This window comes from Trichechus manatus, unplaced genomic scaffold, assembly GCF_000243295.1.
Source record: "Trichechus manatus latirostris isolate Lorelei unplaced genomic scaffold, TriManLat1.0 scaffold00142, whole genome shotgun sequence".
Taxonomy (NCBI): Eukaryota; Metazoa; Chordata; class Mammalia; order Sirenia; family Trichechidae; genus Trichechus; species Trichechus manatus.
In genome coordinates, this window is record NW_004444078.1 from 2328912 (window position 1) to 2342370 (window position 13459).

Genomic DNA, 13459 nt, shown 5'->3' on the forward strand with positions numbered 1-13459 from the left:
TTGTACTTTAAATGAAGGTTTACAGAACAGAATAGTTTCTCATTAAACAGTTGGTAGACATATTGCCCTATGACAATGGTTAACAATGCCACAACCTGTCAACACTGTCCTTTCTTAGCCTTGGGTTCCCTATCACCAGCTCTCCTGTCCCCTCCTGCCTTCTAGTCCTTCTCCCTGGACTGCAGTACCTCATTAGTCCCGTTTTGTTTTATGGGGCTGTCCAATCCCCAGCTGAACAGTGAACCTCGGGAGTGTCTTCACCACTGAGCTAAAAGGGTGTCCGGGACCATTCTCTTGGAGTTTCTCCAGTCTCTGTCAGGCTAGTAAATCTGGTCTTTTTGTGTGTGTTAGAATTCTGTTCTACATCCTTCTCCAGCTCTGTCCAGGACCCTCTGTGGTGATCACGGTCAGAGCAGTCAGTGGTAGCCAGGCACCATCTAGCTGTACTGGACTCAGTCTGGTGGAGGCCTTGGTAGCCGTGGTCCATTAGTCCTTTGGACTGATCTTTTCCTTGTATTCTGTTCTCTTCATTCTCCCTTGCTCCCGAAGGGGTGAGACCAGTGGAGTATCTTAGAGCTAGTTATCCCTGCTTTTTGTGAGCAGTCATCTAAGATACACATGTTTCTGAATTGTGGTTAAGCTGTAACCACATCTATCTTGTAAAAAATTCTCTAAAATATGTCTCTTTATTTCTCCTTATTGTAGTCAGCATAAAAAGTAAGAAATCCTAAATAAAATGACAAATAAAAACTTAACTTTTCAGAAACAGGGAGGCTGTTAAGAAACCACTCATTCTTCTTGTTTTATGTTACAAAAGCAAGACATCTTTTTACTATTATTGCTGTTGTTGTTTTAACTGGGAAATAATGGAGAATGGGAGAATCTATTTTCTCCTAACCCTTAGCACCAAACTTCGCACAAAGCCTCCCCCACGAAAACAGAAGCAATTAATTGTTTTTTTTTTTTGCTTGAAGATTTTATGTTTATAGCTCGCTTTGTTAATGCTAAAGCATTTGTGAAATAAATCACAGACATCATGGTATACTTTTCTAAATACTTCACTATGCATCTTTCAAAAACAAGAACATTTTCCTATATAGTCAAAATAATTATCAGTCTGACAATATTAATAAGTACATAAAATCATCTATTACCCACGCCATATTCACATTTCCCAAGCGTCCTTTACAGCTAGTTTGTATAAGCTAGGATATAGTCCAGAACCACGTTTTGCATTTGTTATGTCCTGTAAGTCTCTTTTAATCCATAACGGTTCCTTTTTTATCGTAGTGACGTGCTGAAGAGTTGAGGATAGTTGTCCTATAGAAGTCCCACTTTCTGACTTTCTCTGATGACTTCTTTGTGATATAATTTAACTTCTTCTCTGTCCCCTGTAGTTCCTGTAAACTAGAAGTTGGGTATTGTGGCTTGCTTAGATACAAATTAAACACTTCTGGTGGAATACACAAGAGATGATATGCACTTCACATTGGGTCACAACTGGAGACACAGAATAGTCCCAGCACTAATAATACTGAGGCTGAGCACTGGATTAGGAGGGAGACAGCCTGCTCCCTCACTGTAAAATTACATTTTCCTTTTATGACTAGAAAATAAAAATAAGAATAGGGTTTTTTGCAGACCATGACATAAGCTGAGGCTTATTCCTAGTCAAAGCAATCATGGTAATATTTGGCCATATAGGACACTGGACTGAAAAACAGATATGCTTTTATATCATAATAATTTACTGTTATAAATAGTAATTTCTAATAACCAGGGGAAACCCTGGTGGTGTAGTGGTTAAGTGCTATGGCTGCTAACCAAAAGATCGGCAGTTAGAATCCACCAGGCACTCCTTGGAAACTCTATGGGCGCAGTTCTACTCGTCTTCTAGGGTCGCTATGAGTCAGAATCAACTCAACAGCAAGGGGTTTGTTTGTTTGTTTAATAACTTATTATTATATATCCTAAATTGTTATGAAAGTCAACCCAGTTTCTCACATGGCAGTGATAACTAGCTCTATATGTAATTTTTAACCTTGCTTCATTGGGAAAAATAAAAATTAAGATTTTCTGACAGGTTTTTAGCTTTAATTCAGAGCTCTTCCAGGTTTCACATATAACTTTTCAAGTTCACATTATTTTATATTCTTCTGCTTTTACAGGTTATATCTTGATAGTTGGATTTTTCAGCTTTGCTATTTGTTACAAACATGGACCCCTTGTTGACAAAAGGAGCAGAAACCTTCTGATGTGGGTACTGCAGCTTCTCTCCTTGCTTCTCATCTATTTTGGGATCTCCATACCTCAGTATGGATATGCAGTAATGATCCTCATCCTGTGCTCCAGAAGTCTGCGCTGCCCAGTAAAAGCATTCCATTATATGAGCAGGTGCGCATCATTTTTCTTTTTTTCCTAGTAAATTGACACTTAAAGTCTGGTCTTGTTTATTGTTCTGGGGAACTTTTGGGGCACACTCATAATTAACTGTTTTATCTGGAGATTTCCCTATGAGAGAGAGAAGGAGATAGAGCTTAAGCATCGGATCCCATCTCCATATCTAGTCTTCATTAATCCTTCAAGGGTGCATCACCAATTACTAGGTAATTACAACCACCTGGAATTTATTTAAATCAGTGGAAAAATTACTTGAGCTCTGGGTTGCCTAAAATTTCTACTTTTATTTTGCATTTCCTTGCATTAGAGCCAAAGGATGCTTTAGTGTTATGTGTTGTGTTTATCAGATACGATTTAGGAACTGAAATGAATCATAAATTATGTTTAGGATTTAGGACTCTCTTTTATGTTTTCAGTTCAGGCCAAAGCCCATTGACACTTCAGAAAGAAAAATGAGCTAACTTCTGTTGTCACGGTCTGTTGTTCATGTGTCTCCCCAGTTCCTGAGTTTGAGCACTTGTTTTTGTGTCCAGCGCGTGGGTAAAGGAGATGGTCCTTGACGCGTACTTCGTTGAGACATAGATATAAATTTGTATATCTTTACTACAGAGAAAGTTCAGGAAAGCTTTCTTGGAGGAGATAGTACTGAGCTGAATCTTGAAGAATGAATCAGAATAGCCAGGTGAATAGATGTGGTAAGAGCCTTCTTGACAGTGGGAAAGCCCAGTTTGGTACCATCCCGAGGCAGACAGTGTTGTTGATGTAGCCAGTGAGGTAGGCACGGGCCAGATTGCGTAGGCGTCGCAGGCCATGCTAAAGAATCTATTCATATCCCCTATACAGTGGGAGGTTAAGCATCATGCATTTTTATTAGCTGTCTCTGACTGCTGCCTAGACAGGAATTACAAACTCAAATGCTGAAGGCCAAGAAGATACTGTAATGAGTGATACCAACCAGGTACCCCTTAGGCAGGGGTGTGATCTTGAGGACTGTGGGACATTCTACAGTCCAGCCTCATCTAAAAGGGGGCAGTTACCACTCAGCTTGAGCTGACTCTTGCCATATAGGAAGATGGACTCTGGTTTCTAGAAAAACTGGAAATGGGGATTAGAATGTGAATTCTTACGATCTCTAAATGTTGGCAACTAACCTAATTAAAAGTAATACATTCTACAAGCAAAAAGCAAACCAGCTACCAAGAACATAATTGGCTGGCAGAGTATGGCCCATCCATCTTCTGGCACAGAGAGTGGATATAAGGGGGGGGAGTCCCTGTGGTAGGAGACCAGTCTCAGATATCGCTGTTGTCCAGGCAAGAGTTGATAAGGGCCTGGAGTAGGGCAGTGAGACCAAAGGCTGGAAGAAGGGGTTAATAAATACTGAAAGAGGTAAATTGGCTGTGAGGGAACAGGAAACTGTGGTAACTGGAATTTTACGGATCTAGTGGCACTGTCTCAGGGTGAAAACACACCAGTGACAGGACAGGGCCCCTGTCCAGAGGATGCTGGAAGAGCTGAGAGGCAGCAGGACGGATCAGCAGGGTTGATGCTTACTGGTTCTCTCTTTACCGTGTCCACCAGAAGCCAGCAGTGGCTAGGATTACCTAGGGCTTCCTCCTCTAAGTCTTTGGCTCTTTGCCAGGCTTGTGGCCTGAGGAACGCAGGGTAGGATTCCTTCTTCCTTCTATTTAACCATCCAACTGCCCTGCCAAGAGCAAAGTGTGTTCTGTCACCTGCACAATGTGTCTTTTAAGCAGGGGAAGAGCTTTAATTAGTAAAAGTGTAAATTATGTACCTGTGATTTTTTTTTTTTTTTAATGGGGAATGATGATAATGTGCAAGGGACTAAGGAAATGTATCAGTAAATTCAGTAACTAGAACTATTAATTTTTCTGGCTACTAGTTACATAATAATCATGGATAGCTGGTAAGTATTTGTTATAGATAACATATATAAAATTCTTCATTTGGGAAGGCAAAAAGTAGTAGGTAGTTGTACCATGATATATACAATTTGAATTCTCTCATTTCATCTGTTAAGTTACTCCCTTCAGGCTTCTTGGCCTGATAGCTTTAATGACATTCAAAGATGTCTTTGAACAATTAGATTGTAATGATAGTTAATACAGAATGAGAAAATAGAAATATATTGGTCTGACTTTTTCACTAAAGTGATCACAAATGTAGGACTTCTGTGCATTCTGTTAGCATGAAAGCAATAATCAAAATGTACTTTACGTTGCTCAACTTTTCACTTTGCTAGTGAAGAATTATATGAATAACTATGGGATGTAATAGGAACTTCTAGGTTAAATAATAAACCAGAGAAATAATACTTTTGTATAGCACTTACTAGTTTGCAAAGAACTGTTTTACATATATTTTAGTAATAAATTGTAGCCACTGTTTGGATTATCCTTATTGAACACTTACTGTAGGCTACTCACTGTGCTAAGCAGTTTACACACCATATCTCATTTAATCCATACAGTGACACCATGAGATGGATGTTATTACTTTCATTTTTCTCAGATGAGCAAGTGAGGCTCAGAACAGCTAAGGAATTGCCCAAGCTCACACAGTGAGTAAACCTCAAAGCTAGGTCTTGTGCCTGAGCCTTTGGCTCAGAGGCCAGGGTTTCTTCTCTCTAGGTAAACCATTGTGTGACATCGAATTAATTCCAATTCATAACGACCCTATACGACAGTGTAGAACTGTCCCATAGGGTTTCCTAGGCTGAAATCTCTGTAGGAGCAGATCACCAGGTCTTTTCTCCCACAGAGCTACTGGTGAGTTCAAACTGCTGACCTTTCTGTTAGCAGCCAAGCACTTAACCACTGCATCACCAAACTAAAAAACAGAAAAGCAAACCCATTGTCATCAAGTCGATTCGGACTCATAGTAATCCCATAGAACAGAGTAGGGCTGCCCCATAGGGTTTCCAAGGAGCAGCTGGTGGATTTGAACTACTTACCTCTTGGTTAGCAGCCAGACACTTAACCACTGTGCCACCAGGGCCCCATTGCACTACCAGGGCTCCTTAAACCATATCTGGGCATTCAATAAAAGAAAAGGAAGTAATGTTAGCAATTTCCTAACTCAGCTTGTCAGCCAGCAAGTGAGCAGTAAGATATAAAATATAGATTTTTAAGGTCTCAACCCTCAAGAAGATATATTTAAAATAGAAAACTGGTAATTCTGGTGCCCATTCAGATTTGGGAATCTCTGATTAAATGAAATATAAATCATCCAAAACCATGTTTAAAAACTCATTTATAAATGTAACTTAATATTTTTTAAAATATCATTATCATTAATGTTTTTAAGGGATTTTTCCCTTTTGGGCTTTCCTGGTTGGAAAGAAAAATATTCCAATCATGAGCCCCTGGGCATGTGAGGAAGGAAGGATAATTATAAATTATTGTACATACAATACCCTCGTATAATCTTTGTTCCCTCTTTGGGATTAATCAGTAGCATCACCACTAGGTGGAGGCAATATCCCACAAATCTTCCAGCTTTTCAGTCTAGGGAGTAAGTGGTGATTCTGCTAGGTCTCCGAAAAGGAAATCTCCAAAGACTTGCTTCTGTTAGTGCTAAGAAAATCAGCAGGCCAAGCCTAAAGAAGCCAGACTTTTAATGTGTGATTAGAAATCACCGAAGAAGAAAAATGCAATTAACATCTCTACCAAAAGTCAATCTCAAATGCCTTAGGACATCAGTTAGGATAATCTAGGAAAAGGGAAAGTATACTATTAGACCCAAATTAGAGGTTCTCTATGGAGTCCCTGGGTGGTACAAATGGTTAAACGCTGGGCTACTAACCAAAAGGTTGGCAGTTCGAACCCACCCAGAGGTGCCTTGGAATAAAGGCCTGGTGATCCACTTCTGAAAACTCAGCCATTGAAAACCCTATGGAACACAGTTCTACTCTGCCCCATTAGGGTCGCTGCGAGTCAGAATCAACTTGACGGCAATGGGTTTTTTTATGGGATCTACTTCTGAAAGGTCACAGCCATGAAAATCCTATACAGTGCAGTTCTACTCTGACACACATGGGGGTCACCATGAGTCGGAATCGACTTGATGGCAACGAGTTTTATAGGTTCTGTATTCCTCAGTCATGATAACAACAATAAAAACTATAGATATTATATTAAAGATGTTTAAACGTATTACTGTTGCTATCTAAGAAATACATTTCTGTAAATCTTAAGGATTGAATTGAGCAATCAAATATGTCTGGGAATCTAGCAACCAAATATGCATGTTTTAGGAAAATGAAGAGATGGTTTACATCAGAAAAACTGGTGGTTAAATATCTTACTGATGAAGAATACAGGGAACAAGCTGATGCCGAAACAGCCAGTGCTCTGGAGGAGCTGCGCCGAGCCTGCCGCAGGCCCGACTTCCCGTCCTGGCTGGCTGTCTCCAGACTCCAGGCTCCTAAAAAGTGAGTGAGTGTTTAATTGTTCGTAAGCCCTGTTCAGTTGCTTGAACCATCGCTTGGGTAAGAATTATTTGAAAGTAATATGGTGGCTTGGTAGAGATGTTTCAGATTAGAAACAGATGACTTCCCTAGACAACAGATGATGCAGAAGCTTGTCACTGGTTCCTCTTTTCCTTCAGTACTCTGATTTGCACAGAACTGCTGATGTCAGATGAAATAGTGATCTGCTGTTTTTTATAGGGAAGACCATAAAGATAATTTCCATTAGGGGGAGGAGAATGGTGGCATGTGATATGTAACTTGCTTGTCATTCTACTGGTGTGGAAAATAATATTTTAAATTCACCAAGAAAGACATCCTGGCCCCAACATATTCCCTTATTGCTTTCCCTTCTTCATAACTTAATCCAAATAACAATGCCCTCAAAGTAAAGATTGAAAGGGGAAAGTTTTGGCTAAAAGATAAATAAAAAATAACAAATCTAAATGAATAAAAAATAGAGAAGGGATGGAAGTAGAAAACAAGAGTGGGTACATTTGGCTATGCTAAGTGCGTCTAAGTCTGCCTACTCCTCCACCCTCTCCCCCCTCTCCCTGAGTAGCTGCCTCTAGGAGGATCACGTACGCCAGTCTCATTTTCCTGCCCACTGTGTAAATGCCATCCTCAATTGACTTGAAGTCAAATTTAATTAAAGGAGATAAGTACCAAGAGAACATGTTGTCATCCAAATAAACCTGTCTGTGATAACATTAGCTTTATTTTTAAAAAAATAAAATAAAAAACCTTGTTAGATTTGCAGACTTTGTTCTTGGAGCAAGCCACTTATCGCCCGAAGAAATTCATCTGCATGAAGAACAATATGGCCTTGGGGGTGTCTTCTTGGAAGAACAGCTCTTTAACCTGAGGACTGCCTGACAGTGTCACCAGCGAGTTAACATCATTCTATACAAGGAAGTGGGAGAAGGGCAAGGATCCTGGTAAAGTAGGGCAGAACTATTCTCGGGAACTGTGGCAAAAGCATTTGCTATGGAGAAGAATCAAGTCATACTAGAAAGGAAAACTAAACTATACTGAAGATAACTTACCATTCTTGGCAAGTTTTGCTACTTACAGTGCTGTAGATGGCCACCAAGATTCTGTAACAGTCATTCCCGCTTTCCTTGAATGAAGACTTTTATTAGCAACAAGGGAATTGTGTTCTTCAAGGGGCCAGTTAGCATGAACAGGTGCTTTGTCAACACCAGGGCTTTAAATCCTGTCTTAATCTCCAGAACCTGCATAAAAAAGCCTACATTGCTCTTCCTACATTTCATCAATGTAAGTGCTGGAAGAGATCTGAGAAACGCTGGACCAGTGTTTTCCGAAGTATAGTCCACAGAACACCAGTAGGTGTCATAGAGGCGGATTAACCAGTGAGCAAGGTACTCATGGACTTAACTGTGTTTACTTACTAATCTATAGCGCACAATTTCACATGGGTTTCACCACATGTGAAAAACAGGTGAAATTGTGCTCTACAGATTAGTAGTAAGTAAGCCCATGGGTACCTTGCTTATTGAGTAATCCGTCCCTGAGTGTCAGGGATTCTGAGGTCACTAAGTTTTATACAAAGTTAAACAAATGTCCTACAGGACTTCTCAGAACCTTTAATAATGCTAAAACACATTGTGAATCTCCTAGAAGGGAGATACTGTGTGCAGCTGTTTCTAATTTGACCACAGAACTCCTTTTCATGAGGTATTCCTTGGAACACATGTTTGGGAAATGCTAATCTCTTTCTGCTCCTTCATTTTAGTGATGGAGGAATTGAGGTTTGGGGAGGTTATATAACTTGTCAAAGACCATAATGTTTTAGAGGCAACGCTGGGACCAGAAATCCAGCCATTCGTGTGTCCCACGACTCACATAAAAGAAACCTTTATAGAGAGACCAAGGTGCCATCTCTGCACGGCCTTGAGTCTCACACAGTGGTGACTTTTTTATTTTTTAAACTAATGGGCAATGAGCTATTTATTAACTGTGAGAAAGAGAAACATTTCTTAAAATCATTTATTAAAGTTTTGATAAGATTTTTATGGAAATGTGTAATTAGGAATTAAAATTACCTTTCTATATATTTTTATATGATGAAATTGAAGACATTGAGCCTCTTGTGAATTTTGAATTGATTGGTCCATTTTTAAAAATTGTTTAGCTATATGTTTGTAACAGTGTCCTACAGAGTAGGTTTATGATCTTTCTTACAGAGAACAAATCTTTTCTTGATTCATGATGTTAAGCTCCAGAATGAAATGAGGGACAAACTGTTCTGACCCTGAGAGAAGGAGACCAAAACACAGGTCTGAGAAAAGAGAACATGGCAGAACAGTCTTTAAGAGTGAAGCTGTTGCTAAATTGATTGCCTTTCAGAATGAAACTCAGACTTTTTTGCTCTGATGGGATCAAAAGGAAGAGAGGCATTCCTGAGCAATCCCTTTTACTAGAAGAAGGAAAAAGGGGAACGGTATACTGAGAATTAAGGCACTGTTGCTTTCCTGAGCCAAATTTAGTGGGATTTTTCTAAAGTGTTGAGTTAGAGCGTAACCACCAACATTTGGAACTTTCATAAGATTGATTTTCAAATAATATTTCTTCTTGGAAGTAGAATGTCAGTGTTTTACAGGTCTCTTTGCCGGGAGCCTTTTAATATTAGGAGCTTGGGTTTTTTTGTTTGTTTGTTTGTTTTGTAAAATGCACTCTATTCAATCTGTGCCTTTTACATAGACTTTGATTAAAATATCAAAGTACCTTCCATTCAGACTTATGATGATGATGATGACTATTTTATCTGTGTAAACAAAAGTAAAACTTGAAGATTTTGTTACAGTTTAATCTGATTTTTATTTTTTATAATTCTATTTATTGATGATATAAATGTACCAAATGTAACAATGCCTATGCTCACCGAGTTGACCTCCCAAGAGGCAGTTTGTCTAGTACAAAATGTGCATGTGAATAATGTAAGAACAGTCTGCTGGAGTTCCCAGGGAACATCTCAGCCAAGACAGCCTCAGGGCCTTGCCTATGGCAAGGCGAAAAGGCCATGGAAGGAAGTAGCTCATTGTGGGTCAGCAGGCCAAGTGTAAAACAATCACAATAACCAACCAACCAACCAGTTGCCATCAGGTTGACTCTGGCTCATGGTGACCCCATGTGTGTGAGAGTAGAACTGTGCTCCATAGCGTTTTCAGTGGCTGGTTTTTCAGAAGTAGATCAACAGGCCTTTCTTCTGAGATTCCTCTGGGTGGACTTGAACTTCCAACCTTTCTGTTAGAAGCTGAGCATGTTATCCATTTGCACTACCCAGGGACTCCTAATAATCACAATAAAAACAGCTAAAGAAAGAAAAAAAAAATGTCTTCTGGTATCTTAATTTTCATGTTTATTTTTAGGGGACATCATGGATTTGTCAGTTTCTGTGTTTTGAGTACTGTGAGAAGCTAGACAATTAAAAACATTACTTGTGTGATATTTTTGGTGTGTTTGTATTGTATTCATTTGATTTGGGGTTAATTATGGCACTGATAGTAATTCTAATCCTCATCAAGCAATAACTCTTGTATGAGATCTTTTTTTCCCTCCTTTTCTGTCTTCCTGCCCTTTTACTCTCTCCCCCTCACCTCCTCCTCTTGCCTACCTCACTCCTCCGTTTCTCTCTTTCTAAAGGCTTTTAAGCAGTTTAAATGACCGTTCAGTAAAATGGCTATGCCTTTCATAGGTGGTTGAAAGTTGGCTTTGTGCTTCATGCCCTGATAGGTGTGCAGTTTATCAAGCATAACACAACCCTTTGTTGTGTTATTGCTTATGCTAGGTGCCCCGCATAAGCTTACTGTTGTTAGAGAGTTGAACTGTTTGACACCAAAATGTGTGAGTTAGATGTAATGTAGGTGGCCATGCTCAAACAATTGTATCATTCAAATGTTATTTTATAAAAGGTTTTAAAACACACTCTACATATCACAAAAAATCCTTTGTGAATTAGTTGTATAGTTTGCCAGTAATACTTAAGGCTGAATTACAGGGGAGTGCCCATCTGGCTGCTGATGCTTTTTTTGCCCTCTTCTGGTTTTTTGCCTGCCTCTTGCCTCCTCCTCCTCCTTTCTCTTGAACACATGATTCCGTGTGCCATCTCTGCTTCTTCTTAACAGGATGTGAAGCGCCGCTGGGCTGAGGAACTGTTTCCCCGGTCTGTGCCGCCACACTCATGGGATCCCTGGGGGCTTTTTTTTTTTTTTTTAATTCTTTTTCCTTTTTTCTTTTTCTTTTTTTCTGTTTTCCTTTTTATTCTTCATTTCTTGGTTTGTCATCTCTTTCTACTTACCTTCTTTTCCTGTCTCCTGAATACCTGGCGCGGTGTATCATCTCCACCCCCTTCTAGCCTGGCTGTGCTGAGTGGCTTGGGAGCTGCTTCCCAGGTGTGTGCAGCTGCACTGGTGGGATCCCTAGGGGCATTTTTTAAAATTTTTCATTACTTTTTAAAATTTATTTTATTTTTCTTTTTTTCTCTCCTTTTCCTTTTTGTTTTTCTTCATTTCTCATTTTCTCATCTCTCCATTCCAAAGGCAGGCTCCTTCAACACTATTTTTTTTTGCTCCTGTTCCTCCTTTCTCTCTTCTTTCCGATACCCCACCTAGCTCCACACATCACAACCTCCCCTTCCCTCTCCCTCCTGCCTGTCTGCACTATATGCTGAACAATGCACTCCAGAGCAGCACAGGCATGACCTACAGAACCGGCCTTGCACTGACCCCAGCTCACCTTATTGGCCCCGGTAGGTGCCATGAACCACCCATCCCAGCCCCTTCCCTTCAGCTGGACCTACCCTGCTGCACCACAGCTGAGCGACTGGCCCTGCCCATTGGACAAGGAGGTGAAATATTTCCTGTTTACAGAAGAGCAAACCACAAAGAACACACAGCCCGCTTACTCAGACATAACCAAATAAAAAAGGATGAAACAAACCTAAAATCAATAAATGAAAATAACTACTGAATGTCCTGAAGACTGCAGACAATATCAAAATATGTAAAAAACAGGACAGGTTCCAGTAGATGTCCAAAATAAAACACCAGATGACCTTCCAGTTGAAGAAAAGGCACTAGAACTACCTGATAGGGAATTCAAATCTCTAATATTCAGAGCTATCCAAGAGTTGAAGCAAAAAGCAGACAAAAATGAGGAAAAAATAGACAAATTCATGGAAAAGGCAGACAAATTCATGAAAAATACAGACAAAAAAGGGAGGAATTCAGGAAAATAATACAGGAACAAAATGCTAAAATAAATTCACGACTAGAAATCATACAAAAACAACAATTAGAAATCTGAAAGATAACAAGATTTCAGAAATGGTGTCATAGAGGGGCTGAGAAACAAGTTTGAAACAGTAGAAGACAGTATTAGTGAAATTGAAGACAAACACTTGGCTACAACTTTGAGGAAAAATCAGAAAAAAACAAAAATGAAGAAACCCTGAGAATGATGTGGGATACAATAAAAAGCAAAAATTTTCGAGTGATCATAGTTCCAGAACAGGGAGAAAACAGAAAGCACAGAGAGGACCATTGAAGTACTGCTGACAGAACACTTCCCTAACATGAAAGTTGAAAAGCTGACCATCCAAGAAGCTCAACGAACCCCATATAGGATAGACCCCAAAAGAAAATCACCCAGGCAAACCATAATCACACTCACTAAAACCAAAACAAAGAATCCTGAGAGCAGCTTTAGAAAAACAAAAAGTCACATATAGAGGGGAAACAATAAAACTAATCTCTGATTACTCGGCAGAAACCATGCAGGCAAGAAAGCAATGGGATGATATTTATAAAACCCTGAAAGAAAAAAATTGCCAACCAAGAATAACATATCCTGCAAAACTCTCATTCAAATATGGTGGTAAAATTAGATAATTTCCAGATAAACAGAAATTAAAGGAATATGTAAAAACAAACCAGACTTACAAGAATTATTAAAGGGAGTCCTTCAGTTTGAGAACAAACAACATCAGACGACAGCCTGAATCTAGGATGCAAGATCACACCAGCCAGATATTAACTTAGGAAATGAACTCCCAAGGACTATTCAAAACCAAAAAATTTACAACAGGGAACCAGAGAGGTTAACCTGCAAGTGATAACAAGGTCAGAACAATAAAAAAAGGGAATAAATGATGTAAGTACAGAACTTTCTAACGGAGAGGAAGGCAAGGCAATACCAAGTAATAATAGACAAACCTAGGAAGATAAGGGTACATTTCAACATAGCCACAAAGAAAGTTAACAAATCTACTCATCAAAATAAAGAAGAAAAACAGAAAGTCTCAGTAAAAACAAAATCTACAAAAGCAAAAGAAATGAAAAAAAATCCACAAACAAAAGGAGTTCAGCACAGGAGAGTAAGACAACAAAGAAATCATCAGCACCACAGAAAAAAGCATTACAAAATGACAGCAATAAACTCATACCTATCAATAATTACATGGAACATAAATTGCCTAAATGTACCAAAAAAGAGACAGAGAGTGACAGAATGGATTTAAAAAAACAGGATCCATCAATATGCTGTCTA

General features: G+C 39.2%; 1 protein-coding gene across 3 annotated transcripts in view; it reads left to right on the forward strand.

The window, feature by feature from the left end:
• NEMP2 (nuclear envelope integral membrane protein 2) overlaps nt 1–10104 on the forward strand; it is a 24232-nt gene extending 14128 nt beyond the window's left edge. For 2 of the 3 annotated variants that reach the window (XM_023739871.1, XM_023739872.1), the window contains exons 7-10: nt 2169–2394; nt 4892–4981; nt 6677–6853; nt 7642–10104. In XM_023739871.1, the coding sequence (XP_023595639.1) occupies nt 2169–2394; nt 4892–4981; nt 6677–6853; nt 7642–7765 (617 nt within the window). In that variant the 3' untranslated portion in view covers nt 7766–10104. The remainder of the gene's footprint in view (nt 1–2168; nt 2395–4891; nt 4982–6676; nt 6854–7641) is intronic. The other variant, XM_004385605.2, reaches the window with a different exon arrangement.
• The last annotated feature ends 3355 nt before the right edge of the window (nt 10105–13459 follow it).